This window comes from Lagopus leucura, unplaced genomic scaffold (assembly GCF_019238085.1).
Source record: "Lagopus leucura isolate 7727_CA_CO unplaced genomic scaffold, USGS_WTPT01 Super-Scaffold_100024, whole genome shotgun sequence".
In the NCBI taxonomy this organism is placed as follows: domain Eukaryota; kingdom Metazoa; phylum Chordata; class Aves; order Galliformes; family Phasianidae; genus Lagopus; species Lagopus leucura.
Window position 1 is genome coordinate 6629752 of NW_024962276.1, and position 18808 is coordinate 6648559.

The following is an 18808-nucleotide window of genomic DNA, read 5'->3' on the forward strand; positions in this document are numbered from 1 at the left end:
GATTAGCTCACCATTAATATTTCAATGTCAGAACTGGATGCACAGTGCCTCCCAGCTCTCTTCCTTCCTGCTTAATTAATTTTGACCACCGCCAACAATGGTTTCCGACAGATAGCAGAAATTAAAGTGGGCTGTTCTGTGACTTTGCTTGCTGTAAACAGCTATTTGCAATTCCTTTTCATACATCACCCACCTGCAACAAAGAGATCACGGCAGCAGAAAATGAGTCTTCCTCAATAAGGACTACAGAGCTCCAAAAGAACATTTGCTTATTTGGTAAAAATAATCAAAAAAGACAATGAGGTAGGTGCAACTCAGCAACAAGGTTTGCATCTCACCTAGCAGTCAGCTGGCTGTTGTGCCATTTAAAAGAAGAATAAGGAAGGGAGAGAATGGTTAATTTCTCTTTAAACAGAAAGGGTCTTTGATTTTGGGGAGCTCATAAAAGCTGTGGTTTGCCCCAGCTGTGTGGGGATGCATGATTGCTGCAACATCAACAGTGGGATGAGGAAGTTGCCTCATAAAATGCACAGCACACACAGCTGATAACACAACAAGCTGCTGATAGTTGGTCTGATTTTACTGTCTTGCTCAAAATGTGCCTGCCTGGGACCACAGCAGCTCACACTCAGACTGAGTTTACAGAAACAGAGTTTTTGCCTCTTTGCTGCTACATGAGCCGTATATCACTGCTGCAAAATGAGGCCTTCTGCTACAAGACTCGCTCCATATCTCCACCCATTGCTGCAAACCATCCTGCCCCATCCTCCAACCTCTCTCTTCACGTGGAATGCACCATGACAGTGGCCCAAGGCAAGCGGAAAGGCAGGAGCAGCACAGTGCAGCCATGCTCGGCTCCATCCGCTCCACACAGCAGTAACTCAGGCTGTTAAATGCCTGGCCAGAGCTCACCATCTGCTCCCATTCTTCTAGGAATACTGCTGCGTAATTCAATCAAAAAGGAGAAGGTCCTTGTTTCACTGAATTGTAAGTCACTCTTCAAGTAATTATATTTTTATGCCCCTATCAGGAGGCAACAGGGGCTGTTCATTTTACAGGCTCTGCCAAGGTCACGGCTGGGTGGGGAAACACAATGTCACATTTCCTCAGCCACCAGTAAGGGCCAGCTCCTGCTGCTGTGTCCTGTGCATCCCCTGGGCCAACTGCAGTTCCCAAACCCCAAGGCTTATTTATGTTTTAACTTTCTGGTTAGGCAAACGAACAAAGCCTTGCTGGAGCAGGGCTGTGGTCCAGGAGCAATCTTCCTGCAGAGCATCACAAATGTTCTGGCTGGGATGAGAAGAGCTGACCAGCACAGCCAGTCCAATCGCTTTCCAATCGCTAGCCAGAGCCTGGCTCTCCAGTTGGCATTATCAGGGTGGGAGGTGAAAATCAAAGAAACAAGACTAAACCATCAACATGAAGCTGATCCTCAGTGGCACAGGCGTGCCAATCTTGCCCCTCCAGAGCAATGTGCATAACAGCTTCTGCAGTTCAGCGATTGCTGCCCAACTGGGAGCAAAATCCTGCTTATCCCAGCCACTGGGGGAGTTGCAGGGTTGCATCCCTTACATGCTGCCTTAGGAAGATCAGATGAGATTAGTTCAGGGCAAAAATCTACCGACTTGTTCCATCTAAAATGCCCAGTATATAACTCGTGAGGGGCACAAAAAAATAAAGGAGACTTTAAAAGATACAAAAGAGTAATCTTGCTGGAGCCTTCTGTGTAATTCCCCCACTACAGACACTTCTGCTATCCTACAGCTTATGCATTTCAGACTGGAAGGCAGAGCAAAATGCTTCCAAACATCACTCACTTGGGAGCTGCGCTATGTGCCCAACACGGAGACCTCTGCCAGACCTACCTGCATTATCACACTGTGCAAAAAGGAAGCTGGACCTGGCCCACAGCCACCACTCACACATTTGCTCTCAGAGCTGGCTGCCCAGTCACCCAGCAGCCCAGGTCACGGAGCTCAGGATGCTGCAGCCAAATGTTCATCTAGAGCAAGCGAGGCAGCACTGAAACATCTCATGTCCCACCAAAGGGTCTGACCCACACAGCCAGAACTGTGCTGCAGGCCAGACAGGGCTGTAGCTACTAGACATACCCATTTGTCAGCACTCCCCAGCTCCTTTCTTAGGGAAATCCTATCTCTGTGCATGCCTCCTCTCAAAGCAGGACTGACTGATGCATTAACGCGGCCATTTCGAACTGCCTGGGCAATTTGCGACACAAAGCACACGGAGCAGCTGCAGCTCAGATTTATCACCTTTCTCACCAAGTCTAGCCAGCACTTCTCCGCTGTACAGTAAGAGCTACCAGGGCTGGTAATGACTTCCCAGACAGATCTACAGATAGCATGAGTTTCATCTAATCTCAGGAAAACAGATTTTGAAGCATTTGAGGGCTTCACTCTAATCTGATATCAGCCTTCACGTTTTGGGGCAGCATGTCGCTGCTGGTAAATGCACGTACGTGCTGCTCTCATTGCTACACACTGTTCCTCTGTACACTGATCTCTGCTCCCCTGTTAAATTACAGCCAGAATCCCACCAGCCCAGCAAACATTTGTCTGACACGAAAACTAGAGACTGTCTTCTGTGGTGCTAATATCAGTTCAGAACACCACACTAAAAGGCCAAACACTTCAACATGGATAGAAAAGGAGAGTTGGATGCCCAGGTTGACAAAGGCTCCCTAAAATTAATGCATTCTTCTCCTGAGCAAACCAAACTGCAAACAGCCCGTGCTGTTCTCAAGCATCCTGTTAGCCTCAGAGAGGATGAGAATGGTTTTTTCCTGTTTTACACTTGATGTTCAGTCCAGCAAATGAGTCAAGAAAAATGATGTGGCCTCTACACAATTGCTTTGAGATGCAGGAAACTCAGCTAGGACCTCCATTCATTCAGCAAGGATATTAGGGTGGCCCTGAGGGTCTGTGTCCATCTTCCCAGCAACAGGAGATACAGATGTGAGCCAAACCCAGGGGGAAAAGCAAAAGTCAAATTCCCTCAGAAACTGAAGCATGGATTTTCCCACCTGAAACATGTCTGGCATGGTGCTCACAGAAGTACTTTTGGAGCCCCAGTCGGGCTGGTTATTTGTTGTTTCCATTTATTACAAAGCACTGTTATTTTTAACAAAACATACACTTTAAGTACAGTTACTGCATTCAAGTGCAATAACTGGTCTAAGCTCAAATCCCTAGGAGATCTATTGAAAGAGAAGCTATTCTACCACATATTAATATGACAAGCATTTCCCCAGGTTTAAGGGAATAGAAAATACGTCTTGTACAAGTGAACTAGTCTTTCTTACAGCATGAAACTGCTCTTTTCCAATGATAGCAATGAAAGGATATTGCTTCTGTCACTGATGCCACTGGAAATGTATTGCTCCTCTCCAAGAAACCAATGAAAGGACATGGCTGGTTTATTCTCTAAATGAGGCTATTGAGAAATATGCTGCTCCCAGCACCAGTCCATGCACACTGCTGCTGCTGTATCCCCAGCCCTAAGGGAGGGCAGAGGCACCGTGTAAGCATCTGTGTGCCAAATGGCAAAACCATACCTTGCAGAAAACCAAACCAGAGTTTGAGATCTAAGCAAAGAAGCTGTCCAGGCATCAGATGGAAATGAAGCCCTGTCTTACCTCACAAGGCTGGGATAGGAACCAACTGCTGTACAGCACAGCCAGGATCTGATCCCTTCTCCTTCAGCAGCTCAGCACCTTGTGTGAAATGAGCGTACACCCTGGGGAAGGCCAACCCAGCCTTACCCTGTGGCAGGGAGCCTGGCCATAAGGAAAGCTGCCGGGCCCTCTCTCTTTTACTGCCAAGTTTAATGGCCTGGCTCTGTGCTGAAAATTTCAAGTTTTGAAAGCAAAATAATGAAACAGCTCTCAAACCAAAATGATCTGTCACTTGAGTGCACACACCGAAGAGAGCGTGGAGAAAGGACTCACAGCAGACACAAATTTCCTTCAGTGAAAAGCCGAAGGCAAGTCAATGTTTGTGGTCCCACTTTCATTGCTCATCGATCTGGAGACCTGGCAAGGTTTTGTCCTCCTGGGTGGCACCAGTTGGAATGGAGATGGAAGAAAAGCCAATAGTTTATAATGTGGCACTTCACCCCATCTTTAAAAACACAGATTCATGAACCTACATCATCCATGCTTTGGCACAAGCGCCCAGCACTGCTTCAGGGCTCAGTGCTGATCCTGCTCCAGGACCTGCCATCCTCAGGCCCATGATGGTGGGAATATGAGCAAGAAGGTGGAGTCTTAGGCTGACAGAATGGCTTGGGTTGGAAGGGACCTCAAGGATCACCTTGTTCCAACTGCGCTGCTGTGCAGGGGGTTCCTGGGCTTCATAGCCTGCTTTTAGCTAACTGAATGCTGGAGCAACTTGGCAAAAAAAAAAAACAAAAAACACACCAAAAACCAGTAAACTGAAGAATTGCATCAGTGTGAATGAAAATAGATGAGCAGGGCTATGTCAGGTGTGAATGACAGAGTGAAGCAGCACATGGCTGCATTGCAGTACTGGGGCTCAGCACAGTAGCATGGGGCCCTGCCCACAGGTTTTATCAGTTGTGTCAGGAATCAGCAGGAGCTTGCTGGCTGAATAATAATGTGCCACAGGCATTTCTTCAACCTCACTAATGTAATTAAAGCAAGCAGGGGGAAAAGCCTTGTGCAGGGAAGGAACCAGCATGTCCAGTGCTTTTGGTTACTGTCACTATCACAAGGACGAAATGTGAAATGTGGAGAGGGTGAAACTGGCAATGGGGACCTGAGCAATGGCGAGAACCCTGCCATTAATTACTTCCAGTGTCATGAGAGCACTGCTCTTTCCAGAGAAAGACAAGGGAAAACAGAAGTGCTGTCCTTGGGACGCAGGAGCTGGATCTCTCAGTTCAGATTTGAAACTGCTGCCTGGACAGTGCCAGCACACTGGGGTGCTGCTCCCCTATGCTGCCACCACCAAGTTCCTCCTCCTAATCCCAGGGCTGTCTGCTGATACACAACCCTCAGTGTCAACAGGATGGGGCTCCCAGGCTGCCACGGATGCCAAAATGTCCATCAGGAAACCAGAGGCGTCAGGCCTGGGTTGGGCTGCGTGGGAGCAGGGTGGGAAAGTCTGTGTGGTTGGTGACTCCTGTCTTCTTGAACATTTTTAGCCCTGAGCATTTTTAGCATTGCTTGCCGCTTTGATCCCCCAGTCCCAACCCATCCCCTGCCTGGACAGCTGCTTGCTCCCTTGATATCTCCTCAAAGAGGTGCTGCTGTGACATTGCTGGCACCCTAAAAGCAGTGGGCATGTTCCCACTGTCCAGTAGCCCCATCAGGCAGTGCTCCAAAAACACTTTGTGTGGTATTGAGGGCAGCAGGGAACGAAGGATCTTTGGTTTTAATAGTAGGTCAGCAATTAGCAGGCAGCCATGTCTCTCTATTTGCTGCCACCCTGGAAATGCTAGCAGAGTTTGGAGTACCCATACAGCACCTTGGTGCTATTGTTATCTAAGTCACTAATTACACATTACCTATATGTCACCAGGCTGATCGATACTAATCTGAGAAATCAATAGGGATGTGGAGGTCGGTGCTGTTTGCCATTCTGCACAAGCTGGGAAAAACAGGGCATCATCGATCCCAAAGGTGCCACTGCTCTGCTTCCATCAGCAAGAGGGACTTCAGCTGCAAATGCAATCAGATTTTGCAGGAAGAAGCTCTCAGCACTGCCATAAAACTTGGGATTTAAATGAGGTTAAGTAAGGGAATTGCATAACTAGGGGCTTTTGCCTGTCTTGTGAGTCTCATGACTGTCCTGATTCTGTCGTAGCGATGCTGGGAAATGGCTCTTTGAAACTACAAGAGCCTTAGAAAGGTGCAGGCAGGTCAGGATCATCTGCCCTCAGCGTTTGGCTTGTCTTGAGCAGTTAGCTGATGGTGGTGGGATTAGGCAGAGAGCAGCGTGGGGTGAAAGCAAAACTCTCCCCAAAGGCTTTGCTCGTGCTCAATCATGCCTGTGCCCTCACTGAGGTGTGGAGCTCTACAGCCCCCTCCTGCCATGCTGGGCAGGTGTCGTGGCTTCAGGGGTTTACATCAGTACTCCACATCATAACATCTTGTAGTGTGCTGGGAGTTAAAGAGTTTGTGCTGCAGCTCCATAGGTTGTCAATAATCCAAGGAACTGCAGCATTAATTGTCAAACTTAATGATTTCTGGTCACCTGTTCTCAGAAGAGAAGAATGAAGTACAGCTCCCAGAAGACTTCATTTTTCTGTTCCCATTTTCCGTTTGGAGGGAAAGATAAAACAGGCTGGGAGTCACAAGACTGCCCTCTCTGCTCCCTGGCTGCTCAGCCTACAGCATTAGAGTAAGGACTTCAGTTCCAGAAATTCTCTGTTTCACATTTTATTTGATTTGCTTCCATTTCAATCTTACTGTATTATATTGTATTATCTCACATTCTGCTACTACATTCAGTAAGCTTTTTTTCCTTTAGCTTGTTTGAGGCCCATCTTCCTACCTTTTCCCTTTTTTGCTCCCCCCCTGCTTCCCGGGGCATGGATCCATGGGTCCCTTTGGCTCTTCATCATGGAAACCAGGCCAACCCCTGACAGCAGGCAATATTACAGATGAGCAGGTGGGGGTGCAGCCAGGCACCAACCCCCAGCAGATCAGCCTCTGCTCACTAGCAAAGCAGGAGATCTTTGCTTGGAAAGCATAGGATGAAGAGTTCCCAAGCAGCAGCAGTCAGGCTCTCATCAAGTTTTTAGGGCAGAAGGTAGCAGAATGAGATCTGGGTAGAGGCTGCTGGTCCCCACATTCATCTACAAAGACCTGTTGCTTTTCCTAAGCAGCAGATGCAATCTGCTTTGGTCCCAGAGCAGACTGCCAGGAACTTAATCCAGCAGCAGACCCATAATCCCTTCCTTAGTCCCACAAGCCCCAGATGCAGAAAGGTGATGGATTTGCTGTTTCATAGGGTTTACTTGGCCCAGCCTCATTCCCCACAGCACTGGGGAGGTGTGCTTTGGGATTTTCCCCCAGCAATGATGTAGGAATATTTCTGAGGGGGTCTTGCACCACTCTGCAGCTCAAGGACCTGAGCTTTTGGCACTGACAACAGGCTGTGTTCAGCAGAGCAAAACCTGCTTGTGGTGTAGATAGAAATGGAGAACCACAGCCAATGTGCAGTGGCACAGGGCTCTAATCTTCAACCCTGATGTGGCAACGCTGCTGGGAACTGTGTGGATTCTCAGACTGGGAGCTCCTCAGGACATGGCTGGTGAAAGAAGCTGGCAGCCCCCAGTCCTTCCATTACAACTTCATCTTAAAAGACACTTCCCCCTGGAATTAACCTCTACTTTTAAAATGCCAGCAAAGAGGCTTTTGCTGATAAGGGACCAGGACAGGATTTCAGCTGTGCACTCATTTGCTCTCCCTCTCTACCAGCAATGATGGGCTACAGCTGGGGAGTTGGAGCCACCCTGCTGACCTCATATATAAATGGGGCCAGGTAGCTACCCAGCTCCTAAGGATGCTGCAATTTGGGCTGGAGATGAAGTGCTACAACAGAAATTTAATTTTAGTGAGATGGCACTATGCTTGGTGAGTAAGCCACGTCTCTAATCTCACATAGGCAGCTTTGTGTTTGCATGAAGGATGAGAGCTGAGCAAATATTCCTCTTCCTGTTGCTCTGCTCCTCGTTTGCTCTTTCATTAAGGATCATCCTCTTAATATTTGCAAGGATGTGGATTTTTTGTTGTTGTTGTTCTATTTTGTTTAGTTTTTATGGAGTGCGTACCAAGCATCAGGAGTCACGTGTTCAGTGAATGGTGGCAATTAGCCTCACTTTGACCCTTGATGGCGTGCCTGTGTCTGCAGTTAATGCCCTGCTCTGTGTGCATGAAGTTTCTATCTTCCTTCCATCTGGGGCTGGCAAAGCTGGCTCTTTAAAACTAGCAGGAAAGCACTGAAAATGGAGCCTGAGCCCCACTGCCCTGTGCTGTGGGCTGCTCTCAGGGTGTGCTTTGTGCTGCTCTCTGCAGTTGGGTTGATGTGAGCATGGCTCAGGGTTCTGTGTGATGCAGTGCAGAGGCTGTGGGACTGATTTGGCTCTGCTGGTGCCTCTGCTCAAGCACTCCGTGGCAGATTCTGTGCTCCTGGCCCAATGCATCTAGGAAATTGGATGGAGCTGGTGCCTTTAGTGCTCTGCAGAATTCTCTGAGAAGGAGATACTGGAGCAAAATTCTGATTTCAGGGGGAATAACTAAAGGCAGACAGGATGGCACCTGTGGGGCCTATTGTGCTGAAGGGAAATCTGGGGAGTTGGGAGAAACATGGCCCCATTCTCTGTCCCACTGCTGTTGGCATCTCACAGGGATTTTACCCCAGCAGAGCCAGCGCTACCAGAAAACTGCTCTTATTCTGCTTTCCTTCTCTGCCATGTAAATTCATCTATCTCCAAATAACTGCTGTGCTCTGAGATAATGTGATTTTTGGGGAGGAGCTTCCCTTGCTTGTCACCCAACTGCTTGCTGGGCTGCAGCTGATTTCTAATGAAGAGCTTCCTCCTGGAGAGAGGCGGGGGGAACAGGGAGAAAAATTACAGCAGAGAAGGGGGCGGCGTTTCTGAATCCAAATACATTAAACCACTTAATTCTGTTGACTCAGGGCTGCCTCACTCTAAATAGGAATTAATCTGCAGTGAACCAAAATTAAAAAGCACAATACAAAATGCTTAGCAAGGCACCACCAGGGCTTAAAGTAGCCCATTAGCTTGCTCGAACGTACCCAGTAAATTTTCATTTGTCAATAATGCTTAGAGCCTACAATTTATTTACAGCCTGTTCAATACAACCAAACCCCCCCCAGAGTGCCTTATCTGTATTTATCTGACACAGTCAGCTTCCTTTTCAGGGTTGCTTCCTCATCTCTTGTTTTGCCCCTGCTTGTCTCTCCCATTGCAGATCCAACTCCTTTGGGCAAAAGTGGTGTAGGATGACCCCTTCTCTGTCCCACATGGAGATCACCTGCAGGGCCTCTTGAGCCAGCTGCCAGGTGATCAGTATCATGGCTGGGGCTGAGACCTCCCCCATCCTACACCCAGGGGACGTGGGGAGGTGATGGGAACCCCTACACTGTGGCCTCTGAGGGATGTGTTGGTCACCAGTGATGGGATGATGGGGAGGGGTGTGAGCGGCTGCCTCTGCTTGCCCACAGTGTGGCTGAGCTCCAGCAGCCATCACTGAAGGCCCCTCCATCTGTTCCCCAATCGGCTGCTGGGGGATGAGTCGCGGCAGAGACGGCGCCTAACAGGATTTCCTCCAAAAGCAGCTTGAATGTTGTGGGACTGATAACGAAGCCTGGCAGGCCCAAGGATTCTCCAAGGAAAGGAGTTATTCTCAGGCACAGACATAAGGCGGGTGCTTTGTATTCCCAGCACGGGTCACATCCAGTTCAGCAGGCGTGAGTAGTGCAGGACATGGCCCATCTTGGGTGTAGGGCTTATGGAAGGAGTTTGTTCAGAGTTTTAACCACGAAGATTTGCACAAGTGGGATGGCAGACGTCCCAGGAGGCACCGATCGTACCCTAGGAGGTGCAGTGGCAGCCTGCTCTCTGCTGCTCATCACGGACTCCTACACAGGAGTCTGTACAGAGGGCAGTGAGCAGGACCTGCAGCCCAGGTTCTCTTACACAGAGGCAATTTCTAATAGACTTTATAAGCACGCATGCAGTAGGCAGTTGGTAAAGAGAAGGTCCGTTTGCTTCCCTCCCAGCACTGGCTAGTGTTTGCAGGCACCTCTTGCTGTTGGGGAAACCCTGTCCTTCCACCCCAAAGAGCAAAGCCCCCATCACTTGCCTGCTGCTGTCTGCATGTAGCCGGCCAGAGTGCAGACTTTCCTCTCACAGGCTCCGCTGGGCAGCAGGACGGCGATGATGGCCAGCAGCGAGCTGAGGGCCAGCAGGGCACAGCCTCCCGCACACAGCACGGCACTTGTCTGGAAGGACACAGGACAGTCAGCAAGGGGATTCCCTGCCATCCCCACAACACCTCCCCACCAATTCCCTTTCTCCTATCTCAGAGTAAGAAGTGGAGGCTCTGTGTGGGTGCTTCTCCCAGTTCTCCTCCTTCCTGCTGCTCAAATTCACCACTGAATTGTGAGCCTGTGGTTCACTCATCACCTGGTCCCAGTGGTTATTAGCATTCAGATGATGGTGATAATGGCAAATGTGTTACATGCATGAAGGGCTACGTCACTAATAGAAGTGCCATTAGGTGCCTGCAGTGCATGTCAGTGCCTCCACTGAGAGCTGAAACAAATCTCATGATGGTGCCTGCCCCTGTGAGCCCAGCGATGAGAAGGTGTTTTGCCAGCTGATGCTCCTTAGTGGGGAACCCATTGTTGCTAAAGTTTAATGGCAGCTGGCCCGACCAAAACATTCTCTGGACTTTGATTTAGCTGCTTCTGCAACAGAACTTGGATCTTTAGGGCTGGTATTCAACCCCATTTGTGCTGTGTGGTGTTGCTGATGGCCAGGGGAGTGTCTGGTTAGCAGTGCTCTCTGGATGGGGAAAGGGGAGGCAGCATGGCCCGCAGCCTGTCCCAGCTGCTGCCCAGTTCTGCTATTTCATATTCTGGTTGTTACATGCAAGCGGCATCAGGACATAAAACTAGGAAAAGCACTAAATTGCAGCAAAAAAAACACCTTGCATACAGGTGCCTGATAGCTGCACTGCTGCATTTTCTGCCCCCACTGCAGGTGGCATTTCTGCCTCTGTCACCAGGATGGTGCTGGCAGCAAGGTGGTCCCTGCAGCATCAAGGACACACGTGCCAGCATGGTGTGGTTGTGGTGAGAGGATCCATGGCAGGTGCCTCCAGCATTCAGCCCCTGGCAGCACTGGCTCCTAGCGCTGCTGCTGGGACACCAAGTCCTGTTATTTCACAGCCTACATCGGCTGTGCCATGCCACAGAGGCAAGGAGGCTCTGGTAAGGATGCTGCCAGGCATCACCCCACTGAGAGTGCTTCCCCCAGTGCTGTGCGGTGATTAAAAATCAGCATCTTCTTTATGAGCTATTTTTACATCACAAATGCAATGCAAATGCTGTCCCAGCAATAAATTAATTCCTGTCATGTGATGGAAATGACACAGCAGTGCAAGATATGGCTACTAAAAGAAATGGGGAGGGTGTTTAGGCAGCGGTGGTGCAACCTGCTCCTCTCCAGAGCCTTTGGAGACCCACAGTGACAAAGTGCTGCTTTGGAGACACGTGGCCATAGCTGGCTGCTGGCCCTGCGTTCACCCCAGGAGCACCCAGAGGGCAGCAGAGCTGTGAGGGAATGCAGACTCAACAAAATAGGACTGTTCTGACCGGTGCCTGAATTTCATCCTTCACCCAATAACATGCAAACCACCCTCCTTTGCAGGGACCATTAATTATTTAGAGCGATGAATTTTTCAGCAGAAAGGGGTCTTGTGAAGCAGGCCTGCTTCTCTCCTGTGTGAAGCACATTGTTTTTAATGATCTAGGTTCATAATTATGTTGGCACAGCTCCCCTAAAAACTTGCAGCTCCTGCTGGAAGCAATCTACAAGCTGCTGTGGCTGCTAATCCGCACAGAAAGGTGCAGAGGCACAAAGTATTTTCCTGTGCCGACAGAAAAGGCACAAATTGGGTCGGTGCAGGTGTGTGCTGTGCTGAAACAGGAGCCAGGTCTGGTTCAGGTGCTGCCACTGGGGTTTGTACAGGTTGATCACCTGTGTATCCAGTGAGTGGCCAAAAAATCACTTGATCCATCCAATTCCTTTGCAAAAGGGATTAAGGTCATGCTTTGAACGTGTTGAAACTCAAGAGGGCAGGAGGCACAGGTAAATGGTGAGCAGTCTGACACTGAAGGGCGAGGGATGCTGACCTCCTTGGGGCAGAGGGTGTAAAAGAACAGAGTGGTTTTGCAGTGTGGTTCAAGTGATCGCAGCGTTGCAGCTGCCCCAAAATGGGTGGCAAATGGGAAAGGCAGAGGGAGTTTCAGGGCAGGTTGTGAGCAGCCCCGCTGCAAGTTGCTGGTGTGTGATATTCAGAGCTGCTAAAACACAGGCTGTGAGCTTCTTTCTCCAACATGCTGGTGTTATCACCCATAATTCCGGATACATTCTTGTAAAATAGAATTTCTGCTTTTGTTGTTCCCTTTGCAGGTGCTTGTCTGGGAAAGGAACCCAAGTGCTTCTGCCTGGTGCTGGAATCACACCTGCAGATCAACAGCTGCTTCCTAAGGAAATTCAGCCCTAAGCTGGAAAGAGTTCATGGAGCAAAGGTACCAAAGCATAGCAGCTAAAATGCCTCTCCCCCCTGCTGCACAGCACGCCCTCTCTGCTCTCCGTGTCTGCTGTGTTTTGAGAGGAAAGGAGAGGATGCAGGAAACAGGACGTGAAGGCTGAAAACCAAAAATAGATGGGAAGCAGGGAAAACAAACACCGTGCACCAGGGCCAGCGCAGGCAGCAGCAGGAAAAGCCTATTTGTCACAGCAGAAATCTCAGCTCCCACCGCAGGGCTGGCCATGGAGGAGCAGAGCCTCGTGCTCTGCGGCTGCCTCACCCTGGGCTGAGGGCAGCCCTGCCTGCGCCGTGCCGGGATACATAAAGCCACATTGGATGTTCTGCTCCCACTCCCAGGGAGATTAATTGTTTATCCCCAAACAAATGAATAGGCCCCTGGTGGGACTGTAAATATGTCGTTATGTAGCATAGTAAATTCTGATTAACAACGATTCCCTACCCGTTATTTTAATATTTTACAGATCTGACGCGTGCTGTAGCTGTGCCGTTCACTGAGCGATAAATCTGCTGAGGATGCCATTTCATTCACCAAAAAAGTCAAAATTAAAATGTCACACAACAGCCACCCAGGGAGAATCACTTAATGTCCTTAATGAGAAGTTTAAAATACAGTCAGCTCATCTTGTGAAACCAGCATCTGTGATCTTTGCATCTTAAAGTGAAAAGGGCAAAAGGAGAGAACAAATTCCAGTGTGTTGGTGCTGAGAAATGGGATCCAGTCTTTGGCTTGACAGAGATAAACGGCTCTGTCCTTTGCATTGGATCTTTCCTGCTGAGAGGGAAGCTGGGCAGAGCTCCTGCCATCATGCCCTGTGTGCTGGGATATGCCGTGCCATGCGTTTGTTCATTAATGCTATTTATTAATTGCAGCTTGACCATCCTGAGAGCTGTCATCTCCAATGGGGCCACAGTTTGCAGCAGCAGGCTGAAGGTAAGGTCACAGTCCTGCTGAAGTGCTCAAGCATCTTTGAAAGGAGGGCAGAATGTAAATACAGATAATAATTAGGAAAGGAAGGCAGGGGCTAACTGAGAAAAGGAAAGAAGGATGCTGGGTGGTGGTTGCAAATGTTGGCAGCTGGGCCCAGCTCTACTGTGGGGCCTGAGGTGCTGCTGGGTGGAGGAGGCATCACCACTGCTTTTGGAGAGCAAAGGAAGGGGGTTGGGGGAATCCACTGCAAATGCTCAGGCTGGTGTCTCTCTGCAGGGCAGCAGCAGCAATAGGGCAGCAAAGCAGCCTTCTCTCCATCCTGGAGGGATCTGCATGCTCCTGCATCCTGTAAGAGTCACTGCCACCAGCACCACGTGGCCACGAGGTTTGTCACTCCTCCCAGAAGTTTCTGTGAGTTTTGCTGTGAAATCCCCACTCTCCATCCAAACCAAAGCAGGTGAGGCTGCCCTGTCCTGAAACAGCAGTGCCTTTACCTTGGGCAAAGGTGTGAGAGGAGATCTTGGTAGGGAACGATGAATGTCCACCTGGGCACAAGGAAGAGACATCTGTCACTGCAGGAAGCTGCGTGCCCAGAGGTGGGAGGATCGAGGCTCACAGCTTGTTCATATTTCCCCCACACAAGTCACAGAAACAAACATCCGCCATCTGGTCGGCATTAAAGTGGCAGCCAGGAAGAGGATCCCACACGTCCTCATCTTCTCCTCCCCAGCAATTACCTTCCTTTTAGCACCATCTGAGAGCTTTCTCCTTCCTATTTGATATTCAGCCTCCATCCCGCTCCTATGCGGACGCTGTTCCCTTCCCAGCAGCACTGGCAGTGCCTGCTGTCATCCAATGGGGCTGTGGGAGCCGGACCAACCTCCCCAAACCGGCCCTGCAGTCGCATGGGGCTCGGGGCAGAATGCTGCTGGGGGTGGCTGGTGTCTAAGAGTGGTCTGTGCTGGGGGGTGTGCTGAGGCACGGGGACAGAGGAAGCAATGAGTCTCCATTCCTCTTTTCTTTCTCTTTGATTGAAGGCTTTGGTGGATGGGAGCTGTCTGAGCACGGGATTCTGCTCACCAACCCTGACTCAGCTGCTTGCACTCAAAATTCAGCAATAACCCCTGACAGCTACAGCTAAGCCAGTCCTGGCCTTTCAGGTAACCTTCTCACTTGTAAATTAACCAGAGTTTTCAACACAAGCACCAGAAAGTTTAATGTTCAAGCTGACTGAAGAAAAACGAAAAGAAAAAAAAAAACAAAAAACCCCACGTTATTTTAATTAGAGAGAGTAAGAGACAGATAATAAGTCTGATGAATTGTGGCTGTCTCTCTTCCAGTGCCATTGCATCTGGGGACACTGGAAAGTAGCTCCTAATGGCACTGCTTTATCTAAGAGGATGATGGATAGTAGTGAAAGAGGGGGAAAAAAAGGGGAAAAGTAAGACATTAGCACATCAATGGTGTGCCTGTGACCTCTATCAAGGGATGTGAACCAACTTAATGAAATTTTAATTAGGCAGCAAGCGGTGCACTGTTGCTGGGTACTGAATCAGACCTTCTCACTCTCACTCAGTCATTATCTTTCCTCGGGATAAGCTCTTTTCCAGCACTGGCAGCAAAGCCAAGCTCCTTTTCTGGGGCCAGGAACGCCCTGCAGGTCTCCCAGCTCACCCATCTGTTTCTCCATACGAAGCTGTGGGAGAGGAGCCCAAAGGCAGAGGCACTGCAGCCTCAAGGGCAATGGAGGGAATGCCATGCCATCGGTGTCCTGCCATGTCACTGCTATCCTGTACCTGACTGCTCTGTGTCTCACAAAGGCCAGGAGCAATGTTCGGCCCAAACATACCCTGTGTGCCTGGGTGAAGCCCTTCCCTAAGTGTGAGGCCCTGGACCCCCTGGGTTTGTTTGTCCCAAGGGCTGTAAGCAGGTGAGCCAAGATGAGCTGCTCATCACTGTCATGAGAAGCCATTTCTCAGCTGATTGCAACCTAATGGACAACCTAAGAGCACATGAGGAATCCAGTGCCTGAGCTGAACAAGAAAGTGAAGGCACGTTCAGCTTTTCAGCTTCTTCTAATAGAAGGGAAAGCAGTTGTTCTGTGCATTTTCAATGGGCTTCCCTGAATCTTTTGGACCCTGCTATGGATGAAAACCCAGGAAACACCCACCCTGAGAACTCATTGGGCTGTGCAAAGCCTTCACCTCATCCTAAGTGGGTTATTTTGTACTGTGCTCCAGCAGGGCGCTCACTGGCTTCATAAACAAATGGTCAGTGTGTTTTCAACTTGAATATCATGGGTTGATCAGCTTCTGTTATTTTAGATTATGTGCTTGGCAAAGCCTGAAAATAATTGGAGGCTATCTGGAAAAATAAAAATAGAAATTTGAAAGGAAGCAGCACTGGCTTCTGAAGTGCAGCACTGACAAAGGAGCACATGAGCCAAATGCTCCCACTGAAAGAAAAAAAAAAGCTACTCTGCACACTCACATCTGCAGGTGCAGATCTGGCACAAAAAAAGAAACACAGTGAGATATGGGGAAGCAGCTCAGGGCTCCAAAGCTTGCCTGTTTTCCCTGGCTCTACCAGTTGGGCTGCAGAGAGCAGTCAGCGCCCGAACCTCACAGCATCCAACAGCTCAGAGTGCTCCCACAACAGATCCTCCTTTCCATCAATGGTTTGTGCACATCAGCATTGGTCCCTGCGCTGTGCCACCTCCTTGCCTGGCTCCCACCGGCCCCCCTTCTGGTTTCCATCAGCCCCTGAAAGGTCTCATCCTGTGTGAGCTGCCCCAGTGTCATCAGCAGCATCTCTGGTGTTGGAGTGGGCACAACAGCCCCACAGCCTGAGCGCTGAGAGGGTTAATTAAAGGTGCCCAAGACCTTAGAAAGCTGCAAAGTAATTATAAAAGGCAGCAGAAAAAAGCCTGCAACCCTAAGCAGACATGAAGGCCCTCTTAAGAGAAAAAAGGCATGTTAATTAACCTCTAGACATGATTCAAAGCATCATTTGTAGCATGATTACCATAATCCCCCAAGTGCAAACACACAACTGGCATCAACCATCACTCACAGGGCTTAACGCTCCCCCACCCCTTCATCACATCAGCACGCTTGAGCAGGGGATGGTGTGACACAGGAGACAAAAAGAATCTCACCGCCCAGAGATGGACATCACCGAATCACATCCCAGCTGTGAGTTGCTGCCACCCTATGCACTGCAGGTGGCCATGCTCCCAGGTGTGCTCTCAGCGTCCCCCCAGGTGTGCCACCAGCTCTGCACTGGAAGCTCCTGAACCCACTGTCAGCTTTGCTTGCTTCACTCCCCATAGCCGCAGCTTCAAACCCTTCCTGCCAGGCTCTGCCACTCCATCAAAGGGCTGGTGGTTGCTATCAAAAGCTCCTAGATTCTCCTCCGCATGAGGATCTTGGCTTTCACTTAAAGGAGCTGCCCGCAGGATTGCTTAAAAGGATGGAAATGGATGTCACAAGTTCTGAAAGCAAAGAAAAAGAGAGCCACAGATTCCCCGAAGAAGAATCTCCTGCTTGATCTCACAGCCAGAGCTTGCAGCTCTGCTGGGCACCGACATGCAGGCGCACACATGAGGGAGCCAATGCCACAGCCTGCCTGAGCCAAACTGCCAGGGATGTTTTGTTACACCACACACCACCAAGCAGCCACCACTGGAGGTATTCTCACCCTCACCGTGCCACAAAGCTGGAGGGGGAGCACTTTTCCCTGCAACAGACAGCACTGCTTGTAGTTCATCGATATTTGGGAGGCATTAATAAAAGGCGACAAAGATGCATCACCAAAATCCCCTACAAATTCCACTCGGTACCACAGCATTGCTCGCCCCAACCTGGGGTGCTCAGGGCCCTGAGCTCCATCACTGCCTGGCTGTGAGGCTGTGTGATGGCTGAGGCTGCATGGAGCTGATGCTTATTCCAATGAGTCACTGCTGAGCTCCGTCCTTATCTTGAAAGTTTGTTATTGCTTGGAAGTGTTTATCTGAATGACGTTTGCAAAAACATCTGAACAAAGGCCAACTTATGGAAACAATGGCATTTTTGCATGTTTTTATATAAGTAGGAGGGATTGTAAGCAGACGGTTCTTCTCTTCACAATTCATAACATTTGTTTTTAATGACAATTTTAAGGTCTGTGACAGGATTTAAGCATCGCACGCAGACCTGGAGTCCTTGGAGGCAGAACAGCACAGCTTCACAACAGCTGAGGAATTCAGCTACTGACACACATTGTGCCACAACCATGGGGATTTCACCCCCACTGTGGGATTTCCACAGCACTGCAAACTGGGGTGAACCAAAGTTGTGTGCTTGGGGCAGCAGCAGCAAAAACCTCTGAGTGAGAAGGTTGGAATAGAAGGAAAGGAAAAGAGGATGAAAGGGCAGAGGGGCAAGCAGCCTGTATCAGCAGCGCTGAGCTTTGTGTGCTGATGGTCCCTGTGCACACAGACAAGGGGCAGGCAGCTCTTTGTCACACCAGGACACCACACGACCCTACAGCCAACGGGGCAAGCAGAGGGACCTTGGCCTCCTTCTCCCAAACCCAGCAGAAGGGGTTGGACAGGCAGAACAACAGCAGCAGTCCCCACATCCAGAACTGGTTGGTGGATCCGCGTGTTGTTTTTAGCAACCTCGAGCAACAAGCAATGCTCAGAGCCTCAGCAGGAAGCATCAAACCCTGTTGTTGTGTCCTGACTCCCTCCCATACGAGATGCAGCAGCTCACCCGGGCAGGTCGGGAGATGAGGGACGCGGCAGCCAGGATACGCCGGGACCGCCGCCAAGATGTGCACCGCGCCGGCACTGCCCCCACCCCGCACCGAGGCGCCCGCAGATTTCCGTGCGCTGCCCCGAGCACAGCCCAGCATCCCCACCACGGAGAGCATCCTGAGCATGCTTGGGGACAGGAGACGGGGATGCGGGGGTGGAGGGGTGATGCAGCACGGGAGATGCAGGGATGCACAGGGGAAGCAAAGGGTCTGAAGGTGATGCCGGGATGCTAGTGGCAGCACTGGGATGCTAAGGCAGGTCCGGGGGACAGGATGCTGGGGAGTCTGGATCAGAACAGAGGATGGTCAGATGATGACGGGGGGAAATTAAAGCGGCGAGGAGAAGGAAAGAGAGATACCGGGGAGCCTGGGGCAAGTCTGGGGGAACGCAGAAAGGATGACGGAGAGGACGCTGGAGAACCCGGGGCTGGGCGGGAGCGTGTCGGGGAGGTGACGGGAGAACACCGGGGAGCCCGGGGAAGGACGGCGGGGTGCGGCGGGGCGGAGGCGCTCACCTGCCAGGAGCCGGAGGGGATGTCTCCGAAGCCGCCGGGACCGGCGGAGCCGTGGCAGCCGCGGGGCGGGCCGGAGCACCGCCACAGCAAGCCGAAGCCGGCGGCGGCTCTCCCGGGCGGCAGCAGCCAGGCCGGGGAGAGGAAGGCGGCGGCGCAGGCGGCCAGGAGCCCCGCGGAGAGCAGCGCCCAGAAGCAGCCGACGCCGCTGCACAT

General features: G+C 50.5%; 1 protein-coding gene across 1 annotated transcript in view; it reads right to left on the reverse strand.

Annotated features, from left to right (window-relative positions):
• Positions 1-18808, reverse strand: part of TMEM211 (transmembrane protein 211) — a 53195-nt gene extending 34387 nt beyond the window's left edge. The window contains exons 1-2 of the mRNA XM_042879659.1: positions 18596-18808; positions 9878-10016 (exon numbers count right to left, since the gene is read on the reverse strand). Of these exons, the coding sequence (XP_042735593.1) occupies positions 9878-10016; positions 18596-18808 (352 nt within the window). The remainder of the gene's footprint in view (positions 1-9877; positions 10017-18595) is intronic.